Below are 18,888 nucleotides of genomic sequence, written 5' to 3'. Positions count from 1 at the left end.
CTCCCAACTTCAATGCTGTAAGCAAGCAGCAAATCACCTGCTAAGATGAGGTAAAAAGCCCTGCTACAGAGCATCAAAAGGAAGCATTTTCCAGTTCGGATAACAGGACATCAGCAGGACTTCAAAAACACTGGCAGCACTAAACTGAAGGCCCTGCCAAGCGGCTAGATGGAAACTCCTCCTTGCAATGATTTTAAGGGGATATTGAAAAGCTACAGTCATACAAGCTAAGAGCTTCTCCTGTTAAGCAGGAAATGGATGAGACATGAACACATCAGAAATGAGGCTCAAAGCCCAAATGAGTTGTGCCAGGCACACTGGCCTCATGAAGGGCCAGCCTCAGGCCCCCACACAACCTGGTGTCCAGGGGAGCATGGCACAAACACCTGAATGACACTAGACAGAGTCAGCTAGATCCAGGTGGAAGATCAGCATGTAATAATGCTTATAAATATCTAAAGGGCAGGTATCAAAAGGATGGGGACAGGCTCTTCTCAGTGGTGCCCCATGACAGGACAAGGGGTAACGGGCACAAGCTGGAACACAGGGATTCCACCTCAACATGAGGAACATCTCAACATCAACAGGACGGCCAGAGAGGCTGCGGAGTCTCCTTCTCTGGAGATATTAAAAACCCGCCTGGACGCATTCCTGTCCAACCTGCTCTAGGTGAGCCTGCTTTGGTAGGGGGGGTTGGACTAGATGGTCTCCAAAGGTCCCTTCCAACCCCTACCATTCTGTGATTCTGTGATAATAAAATGTAACAAAGGGAACAAAAACCTTCACCTTATCCTACTTTTGTTACGATCTAATTTGAAACTGCCTTGCATGCTCTTCCCTCTCAAATCAGCTCTCCTGATATTTTATAATGTATGCTGTGAGAAAATCCTGCTGATGTAACAGATTACCAAAATAAAACTTGCAAGTGATGTTTCATGATTTACAGTTTAATGATTATACTGTTGCCAACTTCAGGCTGGAAGCTAAATAGTTAAGATACTTACCTATATCCACGCACTTCTTGATATCTCAAGCAAGATAGCAATCGGGACATTTATACAATTTTCAGCAAGCCCAGTTTCACAATATTTAAAGCTTGAAGTCAAGCTGAACTAACAGTAGTGATAAATGGATCATATTCTTGGAACATGAGTTCTGGAAGTTCATCCTAAAGTAATTCATTTTCAGTAGTTACTCTAACAAAGCAGTAAACTGAATGTCACCTTATGCTCAAGATGTTTGATACATGAAGCCAAATACTACTAAAGAGTTAATTAACGAGATATTAATACTCATCGCTTAATATTCTTTGAATACTCTGCTGTATTTAACAGGCTACTATAACTTTTATCTATTTTAACTTCACAAGCTTTCAAAATATAAACCTGAGTGCAATTTAATATTTATCCTAAGTTTCACTAAGGCTTTTGAATGCTTCCACATATGTTCGCACAACTCAGCAGAGCACATATGTTTTAACAGAAAATAATATATTTATATTAATCAACTATTTCATCAATGAATGCCATTTAACGTGTTAGAACCATACAATACCCAATGCAATTGTTACCTGGCTTGCCCTCAAAAATCTAAGTTATGATGAAGCATCAGAAAAAATGCAACAGCATATTTTATACAAATGCAGAACAAGCTACAAAAAATACACACTACTTTACAGAACTGCAGAAATCTTACTTGAGATACGTAAGTTTCTGTCTCTTCTAATATGTTTTAATATCCAGGTATGACCAAGACCACTGTAACCTTTTGTGTCAAGTGCATGTCCTTGTTGTATAATGGGGAAGAAACTGCAGTGTTATCCAGCCCTTATATTAGCATCACAGTTGCAGACCCCCCATAATAGTTCTTTACAAATCAAAGTGACAGCTAATAAGAAAAAACAGCCTTTCTGCGTGAAAGCAAACGGCTGGCAGACAAGAAAATCCAGCTACAACAGCCATATTCATCAGAACCGAAATTTTATAGGAATCACCTACCAGCAGAAATGGCATCATGCAGTACTTGGACAGTACATGCTAAAGACGACTGTTTCTAGCACAAAGATTTAATGCACAAGTTACCTGCTGACACGTATTGCTTATCAGAACTGTGCCTGAAAGAAAATACTATGCTGACAGTAGTTAAAAACTAAATCTTCAGACAAAATGGTTTCTGCAAATCTTTTTCCAAAGAGGTAGGGTTAGCAATAGATTTGGTGCAAGTTTGTAAAATGTCTGCACTTATGCCCAAACTTTGCGCTAACTTTATTCAAGTGGCTATTACCCTTGTTTATGTGCATTTCTCATGCCTTTTCTAAATTTTAGATGTAAATAGTAGTAAGAGCTACAGAGTCCTAATGAAATGTTATTAAAACAACACAACTGAACACATACTCTGATGCTACTTCTGGCCCTTAGAGCTTTTATCACAGTTAATCCAGCGCTTGAACTACGTTGGTTGAACACGGAAGAAAATGATACTTCAATAGGAAACTCAAAAGTATCTTTCCCAAGAGCATTTTCTAAGATACGTGCATTTGGTGCACTCAGAAAAATGTGTTCATCCAATGTATATTTTATACGCCAAAGAGTAAAGACATCTCTAGAACGAATGCTAAGAGGATCCAGAGAGATGCGTAATGAACCCTTAGTGTCAGGAGATGTCTTTCACTTCAAATGTACAGCCCACACAGCAGATTAAAGTAAGGCTACAGACATGTAATCAGCTAGAGCGTTCCTGGGCAAAAACAGTTTGTGCATCGACCCAAATTTGAAATGAACCACACACTGATAAATAAGTTGCTTGCAGCCTGCTTTTGCAACCTAAGCCACATTTTGCAGGTTTAATATCTGTCAGCTCATTCTTGCTGCCCTCCTTCCCCTTATTTGTGAGAGGCCCACTAGGCTAGATTGTTGGAGTAGGCCCTCCCAGATTTTGGTTTAAATTTCTGGTTTGGGTGCTAACCCATGAAAAACCCCCAAAGATACAGAAGCAAAGGATGTAGTGCTATTTGCCGTTTGCAAATCACACAGAAAAATGGTGCATAGAATTCACTAGGTTGCTGAACATATGGGTCTTGCTATCCAGAATAATTTAGTTCCCACTATCTTTGTTCTCCTATTTCCTGGTATGGCTTTTCAGACCAATCTTCACTTTTGATTACAAGCCATAAGCTTTTGGATTGCTGGTCTAGTGGCATTTTCAGTAGGACGAATAAAAATCCTACACTCCACAGCACAGAGCAAAAGGAGCAAATGAAAAAAATACTCAAGACCAATGCTTTTGTATTTAGGCAACTATAACAGAACTCCTAACTCTACACTTGATACAACCCCAAAAAGGGACAATTTCCAGAGAAAAATGAGTGCTGAAGAAACGGAGCAACCAGTGCTCTATGCCTCTAAAATTCAGGCTGTGTGCATGCTTCTGTATAAATAGGGATATAGGAATATAATTTTAATCATCTGCATTTGAAAAGATTTGGTCATAAGCATTTTCACCACAATGAGGAAACCTCAGGACAAACAGCTAAGCCACACTTTGTAGCATGAAGCCCTGCACTGCAATAATGAATTACGTCACTGACTCCCTCCACACAACCCAGGTTTTCCGCTTTGCTACAACTATGGTGGCATGGATTGATAACATTTAACACTATCTGTGATAGATTTGAAATCTTCTAAGGCTGCTCACATATTTTGGTATGCTCTCCATTCTATCTATCTTTTTAACAAAAAATATTATTTTAAGGCAATTTATTTATCCTGGTGCAAATACTTGTGCGAACGCTTCTTTCTGTAAACTGGGCTTTGCTGAACTGAGTAAGAATGGGTTTAAATTGACCTTAAGTTACCTGTACACACCTATACATAGAAACAAGTTAGCTCATTCTGAGCTTGGAACTAGCCAGACAAGGGCTGAGTCCAGTCCAGAGGACAAGCAACCACACTACTGAGGTATTTCAGTTAACTCCGCTCCTTGGCAGAGTGTACTAATTCTAACACCACCAATTTAGCAACAGTTTCCAGGTCATGGTGGGTTCACACCCGGCCATATCAGCATGTGTTGGGAGCAAGTTCATACTTGTATTCACACAAACACGTTCCAAGTGTCCACAACCAACCATCATCGATTTAATTAGCTAAGCACCCATCTACCTATTAGTAAGACCCATGCTGCTGGCCAGCAGACTAACAAGCTTTCGCGCCTCCGTGCAGGCTTGGGATTCTGCCCAGGCACATGAGAGTTCATGATCGCAGCCTCATTTCCAAGTATGACACTGCTGCTTAAGATGACTAAAACTGCCAGTCAGCTTACAGCAATGCAGCTAAATTAGCAATCACATTTTCTCACTTTGTAAGAGTACTTAATGTGAGTAGTTAAATGTGAGTCTCTCGCTACGTCATTATCTTGAGTGAGTCAGTGCATTGGTCACAGTTTCTCCTGAATGATTATTCACACTTCTTACAGCAACATCTCCCAGCACAGCCGAACATCTGAGACGTTCAGTGTATGTTAGGCACTTTTGCATGGGAGAAATTGGCACAGTTCTCTTCACTGATCCTCCATATACAGTCTACCTGCCCACTGCACTTTTTAAAACTTCAGAATAGCCATTTTAAAACCTTAATTGTGTATGTTCAAAATGTCACGTGACTTAGCACACAGATGTTGAAACAACAGACCACCATGGCCCAGCTTATCGCTTCTTAGTGTATTTACTTTTCCAATGCTGACTATTTCTTTTATCTGCCAATGGCACTCTTTGGAATCTATTATTAGTACTGGGATTCCCAACCTATGCCAACACAGAAAAATGCTAAAATTATCCTGCCTGAAGTGGAGTCACTTTCTCCTTATACCTCTCTAACTTTAGTCAGAGCAGAGCAGGATAATAATCTGAAGAATAAAAATTAAAGAATAGAAAGTACAAAATGCATGCATCCAGAATGTGCTTTTTAAATAAATGCTACACAAATGCAACATCGGGCCCACAAGAAATACCATATATAGATTTATCTGATATATATCAGTAGTTCACGTTTTCTAGTACGGAAGCGTAGTTATCAGTCTTATAGTCAATTTTGTTAACTTCACTATGTTTTATTTCTTTTCCTTGTTCCAGGTACACATTTCGCATTCCACAGATTTCCTTTTAAAAATCACCTTATTTTAACAATGACGCAGTTACTGCCATGTTTCTTGTCAGGTCTAAGTGACAAGCAGCTTTGGCTGGTATCAGTGTACTTGGTACCAACCTACAGCTGCAGTTTTGATCATTTGTCCCAGAAAGTGGTCACTATGTTTTCATAGATCTAAAACCTAAAAGCAGCAATAGTAAACAGAAGCAGCAAAGCTTCTTAAAACTGTTAAGGCAGGAACTAGTCTTTTAAATGTAACAGTTTTATACTCATGTTTCAGAATATACTTCCCTTAGGCAGCAGGGAAGTATACAATCTCCGCTGTTCTGGTGTGCTCTGCAAGTGTTAAAAGGGATTTTTAATGGACTGAAGTGCCTGAAATCCCTAGACTTCACGCATCAACAAGTCAAACTTCAATGGAGTGGGTTTAACTTTTCACACTTTTGAGGTAATACTGTAGGTAAACACGACTTACATGCTATGATGATATTGTAGGTATCTGGTGTCAGCACCTTGGTTCCGTGTCACAGAATCTCACACACCGCAGAGCACGGGCTTGCATTTGTACCCCTGGCCCTATTTGGGACCGCTCTGCCCTGAGGATATCGCAGCCGCCAAACCCTTAGCCACTGGAGGAGCTAAGGAAACCAGGCCTGGCTGCTGCACCAGCAACGCTAGCAAAACCTGCAGCGGTTGAGGCAGCTCCCGGGACATTACCAGTGTTTTGCAGGGGCGAGGGGGTTGCCTCTAACCATGATTTCGGAGATTTCACACGGGGGGGGCTGTTATTTCTCCTTTGCGGCAGGCTGCCCGCTTCGGGGCGGCATGGCGGCTGCCAGGCTTCTCCTCGGGCGCCACCAGACCGCAGCCTGGCTCGGACCCCGGGCACAGCCGGACATGGCCCCACCGAGGGCGAGTGGGGGCCGGGCGAGGTGTGAGGCGCGGCAGCCTACCGTACCTGGATGACGCCCTGGCGGTGCAGGGCGGTGTGGACGCAGCCCGGCACCTCCCCTCGGAGCACCACCGAGCCGTTCCCGTTGCCCAGCCGCCAGCTCCCCCGCAGGCTGTGCACCTCCGGGCCGCCCGCGGCCGAGGCGCTGACCCGGCCCGCAGCCGCCACCAGTAGGAACAGCAGCGGGGCGGCTCGGCATATGGCGACGCCCGCCCGCCTCCCAGACAACCGATATGGCCGCCGGCATGGGAGAGCGGGCGGCCCGGCGGCCCCGCGTCGCTGCCGCCTCACCGCCATGGCCCGCGGAGACGCCGCTGCGGGACTACGGACGGACGGAGAGACAGACGGGGGTGGGGGACTGGTCCCTGCAGCCACGTCCTCGGAGGGCTGGGGCGGCGCTTCGGGCCGTTAGCGGCCATTGGGGGTGGGGGCGGGGCGGGAGCGCGCCTCCTCCCGCCGGCCGTTAACGGCTGCTCGGGGCCGGCGGGCTGCTCAACCGCCGCGCTTTAGGAGGGGAAGGGAAGATGGCGCTGCTGAGGACGAGCCGGCGCGGCTCCTGAGAGGATTTCCAGTCAGCTGGGGAGCGGTTTTCCCCCGCCTCGGGCGTCCCTGACAGCAAGCGAGGGGCCGCCCCCGCTTTGCCGCCCTCTCTCCGAGCAAAGCAGCGATGGGCGCTTGCACCACACACCCCCGTCCGAGCGACTTTTCACGCAAGGCGGCACAACCTGAGGAGAAACAGGCTTACGGAGCAGGGCATACACGTTACCAGCAAAAGAAAGAAAAAGAAAAAAAAAAAAGCGTGTTTTTTTTGCTCTAAGAAGAGGCACAGTGGAACATGGATAATAGGAGCAGTGTAAGGTTACAAATCTTTCAGATGTAGGGCATTTACTTCGAGCTCTAGAAAACTGCAGTGAAGTGGGAGGAATGAGGAAGAGCTGTGACAACACTGCAACAGGTAACTTTCAGTATTGGCGCCCTCAAGTCATGATTTTACATGGCCTCAAACTTCCACCGCCTTTTTCCCATAAAATTAGAGGTGTGTAAAACCAGAACAGATGTCATGAACATCTCATTAAAAAAGTACTCTGGTTTCTTATAAAGCAGTGCTAGCACTGTTGCTGTGGGTTTTGTTTGTAAAAATTGAGTATGGTCATCTGTAAAGGAGCAGAAGGGTCAGCTCCAAGGAAACAACCTGAAGTATAGTTTCTAAATCACACTGTAGCTTTCCTGCATGCCTTTGCTCGCTTAATCCCTTCATGCACAGCCCTAAAGCAGGAATTAAATGGCCCAGTGGAAGGAGCAAAAGGCAACCAGTGGCCTGAGCTATTCTTGGGGTAGCCAGCCGCCCTGCTTCATGCTCTGCTTCCGCTGAACCCTGGTGCAGAGAGGCCTAGACCACCTCTACCACTTGCAGATGTTTCACACCACAGCATGGTAGCAACTTCATCTAGCTGTTCCTCCAGCTGAAGCTGTACAAAAGGTGGAAAACAGCTGTGCAATCCACTGCATCTTATTTCACAGTGTAAGTGCTCAGACTTCAACGACTCTCACAGTTGTAAGAGTGACTAGCCCATGTACCTTGTGAGGGTTGTGACAGCAGAAAACAGAAGAGTATCCAAGAACTTTCAAGTCTAGATGCCTTGTATGCCTGCTCAGCTGTGAGCAGATTAGAAAGCAGTTGGTTTGCTTTTCTTCAAATACAAGTGACGCTATTCCCTCACACAGCTCAACCTGAAATTGAAAATGCTAATTTCAGCAGCTACTCTGTGACCTTGGATGATGCATTTTGGGGTGGGTTTGGCTTTTGTGTTGGGGGGAAGGGTAGTGTTGCTTATTCTTAAAGAATAGTTGACTAAGTGAATGTTCTGTTTGGATTTGTGTCATTTTTACTTCATTTATGAAGCAGGTGAAAATCCTGGTCTGTCTCAGAATATGCTTAAGTAAGAAGGTGAAATATGCTTTAAAACCAGAAAATCTTGCAAAGTCCTTTAAAGAAGTAATGCTAGCAGTAGTGTTACTATATAATTTTTTTTTCTCTTAACAGAAGAGTCAGGTCACTGTGCATACAAAGAAAGCAAACTACTAACTGCATGTAGGTCTGTACACATGATTCTGTATAGAAATGCAACCAACCAATAGCATTCAAAGAAGCCCCAATTAACTGCAGAACTTTATTCAGTTTTTCCATTTCTGTCCTTATGTTTTCTTATTGTCTGTAATTATAGACTGTAAAATTAGAGGAGGAAAGAATACATAAAGCACCTTGGGATGCTAAAGAGTTAATTACTTTAACAGCATAAATACAATTCATACACCAAATCATCTAAGAATAGAGTGTGACTGACACAAAAACATGCTGCTGCTCCTGGTATGCAGCATAGAGTGCAAGAGTGAACTGCAGACAAGAAAAAGGACACCAGAGTTTTGTTTTAGCCTCTTGCTTTCACACACCTAATTCAACACACTATAAGAATCCACCTTAGATGTATCTTTAGAAGATTATTGAACATGGTCAACATGCCTTTATATTTTTGATCCAAATCCTTCTGAGCTGACAACCCTTCATTTCAATACAACATAAAAATCCCAGTCCTTCCATTCATCTACCATTTAAAGAAAAACTACACAATATAACCACAGGTGATTTTTTCACCTGTGAGAGCAGAGGGGGGCACAGTTCTGAGAAATACTGGTCCAAGGGCAGAAACAGTAGCTGATCTTCTTTTTGTCACTCTGAAAAAAAATCTCTGCTACCAACTTCAAAAAGGGATGGCTGGGACCCATACTGTTTGGCAGCAAAAGTCATGCAGAAATTTAGCTGTTGGAACAGTTACTGTGTGTGTATTTTTAAGACTGAACAACCCACATTCAATATATTGACTAACTGAAATGCAAGTCCCATTTCAGTTCAACTCCCAGACATCTTTTAGTGAGATTGGCAGAAAAGACTATCATCGTTGAAGACTGAGTTACCCCAACTGGCTTTGCATGTTGTAGAATTCAGTCAAAATTAGTATCTTCTCACCTTTAGAAGTTCAGACTGTAAAATCATTATACATTAATAATAGGAAGCCTTGTTCTGTTTCTGCCCTCATTTGTCAATGAGTAATGCTTTCAATGAGGACAATCAAACAATTCAGTGTATTTTCCTTAAATTCACTCATACAACACTAAAAGCATTTAACATTGTAGTGCTACTTGAGAGATCTTGTAGGATATTATTTCTCAAGAAGCAGATTTACAGAGAATTAAGTTTTAATGCTACCAAAGAAATACTGCAAGCTGGCTTTTTTTAATAAATCTTTTTCAGCAAGTCACATGATAGCTTCCCAGTAAGAAGGAAACTGCATTTCAAGATGTTTACTGTACTTCCGTGTTTTCTTTGCCTTTTATTCTCTCAGACTGACTGGAGCAACACACACACACCAACCTAAAAACAATGCTGTAATTAAGTATTCTGAGAACATGCTGTTTCCTTGTTCGAGGCTTATAATTAAGTTAAATCATGTCTCATTTTCATGTCCCAGTTTTAGGGTTTGTTTTTTGTTTGTTTGAGAGTATTTTTAAATAAATGATATTTTACCGTTTAAAGATACTAAAGTCTTAAAGGCTATGGTTTTATCTTTTAAAATCTTAAGACGCAAAGCAAGATCTTTTGTGTAGCTTTCTTTTGTTGTGTACCACATTTAATTTATTTCTGTAATACCACAAATTTAGGAGTTTACTACAATTCTTACTTTATAATACTGCAAATGGATATTCTTTATCAAGTAAGACAAAAAAGCTGAAGGCAAAACCATGCCTTTGGCTCTATTAGAACAAATTCAGAGTAGTTCCATTGAAGCTGCCCAAATTCTGCTGTGTTAATCCAGAAGTCTTTTGTTTCCAATTGCTTCACAATCTCTATCATCGCGACAGGCTGCTGCTGTTTTCTCTTTCAAATTCATGCTCAATAAGTTCATGCAAAGGTTTTAAGCAAACAGGTTCTCACAGATTTGGCTGCAGTACTTTAAGATATTACTGCCCCCACCTGTCCACCCTGTACCATTCTTCTGCTGAAGGTTACCACCTCTGAAGCAAAACAGGACTTGTGTTCACACCAGTCCATATTGGGGCTTGCTCTCTCTTTTGGTAACTGTACACCCCTGTAGATACCACCACCACAGACCATTTATCAAAGACACAAAACAACTAAAGAATCATCTGCTTTTGGGAGTTTTGCATAGATTCAGTGGTATCGATGCAGACATGTTAGATAAACACTGGTGTAAAACTGGACTAGGGTTTGCATGACTGCAGATACCTTCAGACAGTACAGCACATCTGTATGAAAGCCCCACAGCTCCTCAACATAATGCCTGTCTTCTGTTTCATGTCCACCTCTGCAAAACATAGAACTGCTGTGCAAAATAGTTACCCTCTGGGCTGGTGTAAAGGCAATATGGTGCAGGGAGCCCTCCAGCTATGGATTTGTAAAGGACAGACAGAAAGAACACATTTCAGGCATTATTTTATAATCTTGAATTCCATCCAAATAGGATGTTAAAAATAAAATGAGGAAATAAGTTAACATTGCTTTTAGATGAGGACGCTATTAATACATCACTAGAAGAGAACGTTGTACTAGGTTATCATGAGCAAAATACAAAATGACAATATAAGTGGTAGGCCTAAAGTTTCTTTCATAATTTTTGTAAAGTCTGTAGGTCATTGCAAGGGGATTTCCTTAGCAAACAAAAATCACTCAACACTAACAATCATGAGTAATTAAAACTAAGTATGTGGAAGGGAAGCTACTGCTCCAGGCAAACGCTATACGGAGGGGAAAAGGCAAAAATAGGTAATAATAATTTTTAAATTGCATAAGCAGAAAGGCAGGTGATACCTTGAGCGTACCCTTAAACTTCATCAGGTATGCCAGGGCAAAAGCCTGTATTTATACCTCTACGTAACAGCTTGTTTTGAGATGGGCTCAAACCACGGGATTTAAGGTTTCAGGTCACCACCTTGCATAGCACAGACACAAAAAGCCTGAAGATGTTAAAAGCCAGCATGACCAGATTTCTAAAGGTAAGTTCTTTAGAAGATGAATTCCCATAGCTTTTATTCTCTTCAATTTATAAACAATTTTGAAACAAAACTAGTCTATTTATAAGATTATGTAACACTGACCATTGTCATTTACCCTTTGTCTCCTGAGCAAAGTCACTCTCTTAAGACTAGGTATGGTGCTGTCCAAGCTCCCTGTGAAGTCTGATTAAAACTCATCTAGAATCAGAACTGATTCTCTGGCACTTACAGGAAACCAGTAATGCATATGGAGACATTACAAAACAGCTTGCTTAGCCGTTCTTAAAGGTCTAAAACTAGACAGTCACCTGTGACCACAATACAATGTATGATTCGTCCCTAAACACCTAAAATTAAATCCTTCAAAATGTGGGTATCGCAGGTAACAAACTGCTTCTCCCATGACAGAGGTTTGAGAGGCATTGCTGAGTCTTACTGCATACTTCTCTTGGTGTTTTGCCAGCTGAGTGCAGGACATACCAAAGAGATTATGCTAAATATGAAACATATACCCAGCCTAGTGTTTTAATTAATGTTTTCTGTGCAGGTGAGTATTATGAGAATGTCAACAAAAATTTATAGCTGATAAATTGGATGAGTAAACTTGAATGGATTTGGAGTTGCCAAAATAGCTGGGAGCTGCATTTCTTCTTCTAGCTCAGTCACTCCAGACAAACTACTGGGGCAAGTCAGGACCTCCATTTCTCAGACTTTTAGTGGGGGTGATGCACCTGGCTTCAGCACTAGGACAAACTCTGTCCATTCATTTCCTGCAAAAGTGACCCTGATGCAAGCACCAGGGAATATTCAGAATAACTTTACTGAAAACGGTGGGTACTCAAGAGACACTTCTTTCCCTGCTCCTGAAAGATTAATGATTATTGCAGAACCTACAAGAATTGCCAGAATTCTTAATCAATGAAGCCCCCACTGAATTGACTCAAGGCCCACCTATGCAACAGCATAAGCCAAGACCCTGCCTACATACGAAAAAAAAAATCATCACTTGTCTAAATGATTCCAGTGCAAACCCTTTATGTAATGGAACTGTATCCTCATGCTACAGTCCAGGATGCTACAAGCCACATTACTCACTGCACTGGTACAAATGTCCGAGAACTAAGAGTTACAGAAACTGACTCATGCACATTCATCAAGCAGACATACTTTAATATGGGCTCTATTTTTTGTTTTTCCAAGTGACTTAGTACATAAACAGCATTAAAAATACTACTTTATACATACCCATCTGTAAAAATAAAGCATTACACATTTGATTCTCATTGTAACAAAAAGGAAAGACTACTGCAGCAAATAAAGAAAATAAAGAGTACTAGAAGGATCACAGAATATCTCAAGTTGGAAGGGACCCATAAGGATCATCAAGTCCAACTACATGCTCCTTGCAGGACTACCCAAAACTAAACCATATGACTAAATGTGTTGTCCAGACACTCCTTGAACTCTGACAGGCTTGGTGCCGTGACCACTTCCCTGGGGAGCCTGTTCCAGTGACCAACCACCCTCTTAGTGAAGAGCCTTTTCCTAACGTCCAATCTGAACTTCCTCTGACGCAGCTTCATTCCATTTCCTCGTCTCCTGTCATACTCTCATACTGCCTGATTACAAATTTCTTGTTTTGGTATTAGTCAAAATTTTAGTATTTGGATACTTGCACTGGAAGCAGGGAAGGCAGGCAGTAGTTTTATGGCTAGAAACATAGTAAAGAGCCTTAGGAATGTGAAAAGAAGCTTGTCTCTTCAGCTCAGTCCTTGATGAAAGGGCCCCAACCTCTTCAGGGAGCAGCTATGTTAAGATACTACTCCCATTCACTTTGTTTACAGTTAAATTCTCAGCCCAGTGGATCCAAATAATCTGGTGCTCAAATTATTGCCTGTATCTTTGATAGCTGCTACAAGTGTCAGAGTTCCATGGAAGAGCTCTGTATTCTCACCACTAGGGCTACAGATAGGCAGAGGCAAATGGCAGCCTATAAGAACGGATCTGAAAAACACAAGAGATCACTGCCTGGAATCCTCTAAGATTGTTTCAGCAAGTGCAAAGTTCATCAGCTTGTCTAAATTGGTATAGATCTTCTGCAAGGAGAGAAGCTATACTATAACTTCAGTTAACACTTTGTATGTAAATATTCAGCATGTATTTTGATGTCTATGGAGTATTTCATAAAGTGCCACAATATTCTGAAGGTATTTAAAGTTTTAATTAGTGAGTTAAAAAGTGAACAGCCATCTAAGTTTTTGGCTTTTTTTGTTTGTTTGTTTGGTTTTTTTTTTTTTTTACATACTAGCAAAATAAACAGCATTCAGCAAACAATCATTTCCAAAGGTATGGCTCTATGGCTCTCAGTTCAAAGGGCTTTTTCACCACAGAAAGCTGTCATGACTCCAAAAAGTTATTAAGCACTTGCAAGGTTTAAGATGCAAAATCATCTTGAAAACTTATCTGTCAATACAAGTTCCATTATGTAGATTCTCTCAGCATTTTTTGAATACAGTTTATCAGCAGTGGTCGCATTGACAAATACAGTTTTAAAGGCCTAGAACTATGCCCTGAGTAATTTCAATCACACTAAAAAGATACTTGAAACTATTTAAAAATAATAATGTAGGCAACTTAGTCTGATGATGTAGTTCAATAGTTGACAAACAGCAATTTTTCCTCAATATTCACTTTGGAGTCCTCCATACCTGGTCACAGCCATGAAGGTTTACTTGGAAGGACAGAAGGGTACAACTAAGCTTTCTTCTGCCACCTCCTGCTTTGACAGTTAACAGTGGACAGAGAAAGCCACTGCATGACTAGAAAGAGCCACTCATTGTTTAGTGAGCATCTTGGTGGCAATTTGAACTTGGAGATTTTTCAAGACCTTTTGTTGTGTTCTCTTAATACCAAGGATGCTGATCTGCTGTTTATCCTTCCAGCTTCCCGGCAATGACCCATTATCTTGTAACCACAAACTATGATTACTGCTACTTCCTCCTAACACAACTCTTCTAGACGAGCTTATCAGTTAGCTGCAGCTGGCGCAGAAGGTACAGCTGGCTGCCCTCTGCACTGTCCACACCCTAAATTATTCATGATGTATGTGTCAGCATATGCTACATGCTCTTTAAAATTCAGGGAGACTAACATTGAGCTCTTCCCCTTCACTCCTTGTCCCCACGTATCTGCATTCTAGATTCCTAACCCTAATACATGGCAGTTGTTTCACCTATACTCATCTAACCTAAGAACTTCATAAAGATCCTGAACCTTTTTATTTTTCTTCAGTATTTTTACAAGCTCTTCTCCCAATGAGAACCACTGCAGCAATTAATACAGTAAAAAGATTATTTTCTAAGTTACTCCTTCCACCTTTTTCATGCTTTGCACCTTAAGAGGCATTACTTGCCCTAGCAACTGCATAAAATACTGCTCTATAATTTAGAAGCACTCAAGAGTCCCCAGGCATTGCCTAGCTAAGTTACACAAAAGAGATTCCCTATCAGATCAGGGAAGGCAGCAGAAAGCAGGGTATCCAGAGGGTAGTTGTACGTGCAAGAAATGGGTATAAAGAAGTTCTGGTCTCTAAAGGGTGCAGACAAACATTGCCTGGTGGCTGTGGGAAGGAAAACAAGGTTAAGAGGGCTGAATGGTCAACTACAACCAATCTCTGTATTGGGTCTCCTGCCCTGGGAACCAGGTATGTTCTAGCATCAGTTAAACAGCAAATGGCAACTTCTCTCTTCATCTTCCTCCCTTCTCCCCGCTCGCTGCCATAAAGTACAACATAATGCACATGTGCCCAGTAAGATGCCACATCAACCATGTTAAAAAACAGCTGTTCAAGGAAATAGTTTTACATCCAAAAGTTTCAAGGTAACTAGTCAATGGCACTCCACAAGCCTGTCTTTTCACATTTTTTGTTATGAAAAGTTGGAATATTCTTCTACATCAGTCATATCAGTATCAGAAATAATATTAATGTGAAAAAATATGCTTCAGGGTTACCTGCATTTTAAAGCTTGAGTTTTCTCATATGATTTACAATTAATCCAAACAGAATGTGCTTTTACTTCTCTCCCGAATTATAAATAAAAAGCTGAGGCTATGAAAATCCACATCCTTTGCACTGAAACAGTAATTCTGAGTGTGAAGTGCAGCACATACGAAGGAGCGGAAAAAAGCCTAGCTAAATTAAGTAACAGCCACCTACCTACCTCTGCTCCAATTCAATTGCTTGTGATTGTATGATGATACCTTGAAGTGCAGCTTTCAATGGATTTGGAATGGATTCTCAGGAAACATAAATCATTACATAAACAAGACTTAAGAGATACCCTCATGAAATAAAACTCAAACTGTAAGAACATAAGAAGCTGTTAGTACAGTCAACAACAGAAACAAGGGGTCATGATTCATTTACACAAGAAAGTTCTACCTCTTATGCTGGTTAGAGACACTATCTGCACTAGTCCCATGGCAGCTTGTTATAGCGTTACTACTACATTAAAAAAAAAATACCATAATAGTTTGCAAAGTAAGTCTATGCAAAGCCACATTAATTCTCTTGCAGAATCACACAGTGGCTTAATACACACTAATGGCATGCTGCCTTTAAAAGCTTATGTGGTAAGATTTTCTACTCATTATAGCATCACCGAAGCAAGAAAGCCTTCACCAAACATCATGCATCTCGCTTGCACCTATTTTAATTGAAATGGCTAATGTATTTCTATACGGTTTGTCCTCTGGCCTTTCAATAAAAATCCCAAACCTCTCAGAGGTCAGTACTGTGGGATCTAATAGAAGTCTCCTGAAACTTTAAGGAATGAAACCCTCACTGGGCTTCACAGTAAGAACTGAAGAAAGAATGGAGTGGAAGAATGTAGGTATACAAAAGCTGAGCAAAACACATGAACAAAAAACCCAGTAAAATCCGTACTTCTAAGTTTGTCAAGGCACGTATGTCAATTAGACCAGACAGATATGCTTAAGAGATGCAAGACTTTACGGGACTTTTCACAGACATAGAGACTAAACAACACTCAGTCCCAAATACTAAATTCAATTCTCCAGCCAGCACTAATCCAATTTATAAAAGCACGGATCAGTGCCATGTTCCAGAAACTGCCTTGATCTCCACTAAGTTTGTTACCTGAGAACTACTACGGTAACAGTGATACTTTCTTCAATACTCTTCCGAGTTTAGAGACAAAAATCTAGTACCTTATGAAGAGATCTGGACCTCTTACTCCAGTAACATCCCAAACCTTGCAATAAGAAAAAGAATAAAATAATGGTTATATTGAATAGATCCTTCAATTTCTAAGATATCTGTGAATTAATTAACTTTTCTGCATTGACTGTCAGAGCAGGATTAATACCACGGCGAAGAATATGTAAACCTTATTTTAGCAAGGGTATTCTTCACCAAAGAACTAATAACTTCATACTGAACAGTGGTCTTTGCCAGAGCTATCACAAATCTTTACTATTTACCTTCACAAATTTGTGAGGAGGAAGATGTTATAGACTCACACTAAGCTCTGTACATACGGTTGCAAACTGCAGTTCCTCTCTTAGATGCCAAGAGGATCTGAGTTGCATGGTCAGTAAAAAGTTGTGTTCCAGAAAATTCCCTTTAAAAAAAAAAAAGACAAAAAACAAGACAGGATTTATTACTATATGAACGTGGTTCCTTTTCAGACTTGCATCAAATACTGTCAGATAGGAAGTGCTGTGGTTTACCTGGCCAGAGGGGAAAAAAATAAGCTTGATTTAAAAACAACATAAGGCTTCTCCTTTCCTCAGCATAAATTAAACTATCACGTTCAGTGCCTATCAATATTTTCTAAGACAAGAACATCACCAGTTAAGGCAGCTCTTCAAGAACATAGGAAATAGCTTAATTCATGCATTCTCTCTAATGAATCGTGACATCACATCTGAGTGACTAAACTTGAGTCAAAATTCCCATCCCAGATAAACATGAAGGCATTTCCAAGTTTGGTCTCCACAAACCTAGTATGCCAAAGCAGCTGGAGCAAGCCCAGCCCTCCAGCTACCATTCCTCCCATAGGGACAAAGTAATATCACAGTCTTCTAAGCAACTGATCATACTCGGGACATGTTAAGTCTGCGATGGCACAACATACAGTTAATAGGAAGATTAATGAAGTGGCAAAAGCCACAATTACCTAGATGATTTGCAAAACCTAACATTCTTAAGTACAGAGCTTAAGTACTTCTGCTTGAAGCTCCTGAAGGGGAACGAGTATCAACAGCCGTCATTTAAAGACAGCAGCCTACCCTCCCAGAGTCAACCAGGTACAAGCCCAGATCAAAGATCAGATCAAAGCTGTTGAAACACACGTTCTGATCAACACTGTATGTCTCCTGACAAAGCTTCCTGCCCTCACAAACTAAAAACCTTAACTGTTTGAAGAAGATACTGAATCTCACAAATATTTCCAACAAACAGACAAAATCCACTATTTCGGGCAAACAGGGATGTTTACCAGACATCCTTAAAAAAATTCTCAATATTCCTTTATGCAGAGATGTCCTACCAAATCCACCGTTCCTTTTCTGGCACCTGTCGCTGTAAAGATTACGCTTGTCACCTCTTCTAACCTAACCGAGACAGACCGCTGCTCTAGAAATAGTTACAGCAGTTACTGCTGCTCACCTGGAAGCTACTTATCTCTTTCCCCCACAACTGATTCACATTAAACAAACCATGTGTCACCTCACTGCAGTACAGAAAAAGCTGACAACTTTGAACTATGCCTGCAGAAGACTGAGTGCTTGCTTCTAAATGACACAGAAGACTAAAGTTACTGCAGCATTAACATGGGAGAACAGCTAAGTCACAATTTATGGGCACTGGCTAAACAATCAGACACCAATTATGAACTGATCTATACACGCCTCCAAAAGCTCATTGATCTACACTCTGAATTGCTCTTCCTAAGGCTACATCTGAACTGCTATTCTTCAACAGGCTAACCTGGACACCTAAAATTACAATTTATCAGATATCTTATTCCAGATTATTTTGAAGCCAGCTGGTTTCACAGTTTGCATGAATTGACAGCAAGACATTTTCACTTCACAGTAATATGGGCAGCTGCTCTTGACCTTCTGTACCTTCTCTTTACATCATACATTTAACCCAGTTTTGTTTCCTGTGTTACCATGTGTTCTCTGCATTGGTCCTGCACTGTTGGCCATCAAGATAAGAATCCAACAGTTCTCCAGTTTATGCCCATTTTATATTAACGTTGAAGGCACTGACTGGGGTAAAACAGCATACCTTCAATGACATAGAGAACTGAACAGCATAAAGCAAATTATTCCTATGAGTAGCAGTTTTTTGGTTTTCAGCCTTTAAGGAATTAGCGTAGTCTGTGTTTTAGTGAAATAACCTTTACACCTTAAAATCTTTTACTGAAGATGGATTATTTATCTCATTCCATTGTTCTACTGCTAATTTGTTTCATTTAGCTCTAACACAGACAGTCGTCTAAGCCTAGTTTTCTTATACAAAACTACACACAAGCCAGGGAAAGAAAGTCAATTTAGATTTTTTTGGACACCTATAAACATAGCAATAAATCTTCAGCTGAACTGCGAATTCTATGCTTTTAAGTTTTATTAGAAACTTGCAGACGGAAGATTTCTTCTGAATTGCTAGCCACATCTGACGGACCTATGTTATCT

General features: G+C 41.0%; 1 protein-coding gene across 11 annotated transcripts in view; it reads right to left on the bottom strand.

Moving 5' to 3' along the window:
- MANBA (mannosidase beta) overlaps window positions 1-6,613 on the bottom strand; it is a 60,248-nt gene extending 53,635 nt beyond the window's left edge. For all 11 annotated transcript variants that reach the window (XM_063336375.1, XM_063336369.1, XM_063336374.1 and 8 more), the window contains exon 1: window positions 6,100-6,613. In XM_063336375.1, the coding sequence (XP_063192445.1) occupies window positions 6,100-6,390 (291 nt within the window). In that variant the 5' untranslated portion in view covers window positions 6,391-6,613. The remainder of the gene's footprint in view (window positions 1-6,099) is intronic.
- Between the last annotated feature and the right edge of the window lie 12,275 nt (window positions 6,614-18,888).

This window comes from Chroicocephalus ridibundus, chromosome 5 (genome assembly GCF_963924245.1).
Source record: "Chroicocephalus ridibundus chromosome 5, bChrRid1.1, whole genome shotgun sequence".
NCBI lineage: Eukaryota > Metazoa > Chordata > Aves > Charadriiformes > Laridae > Chroicocephalus > Chroicocephalus ridibundus.
Note: the sequence above shows the minus strand (reverse complement) of the source record. Positions and strands in the feature narration are given on the sequence as shown.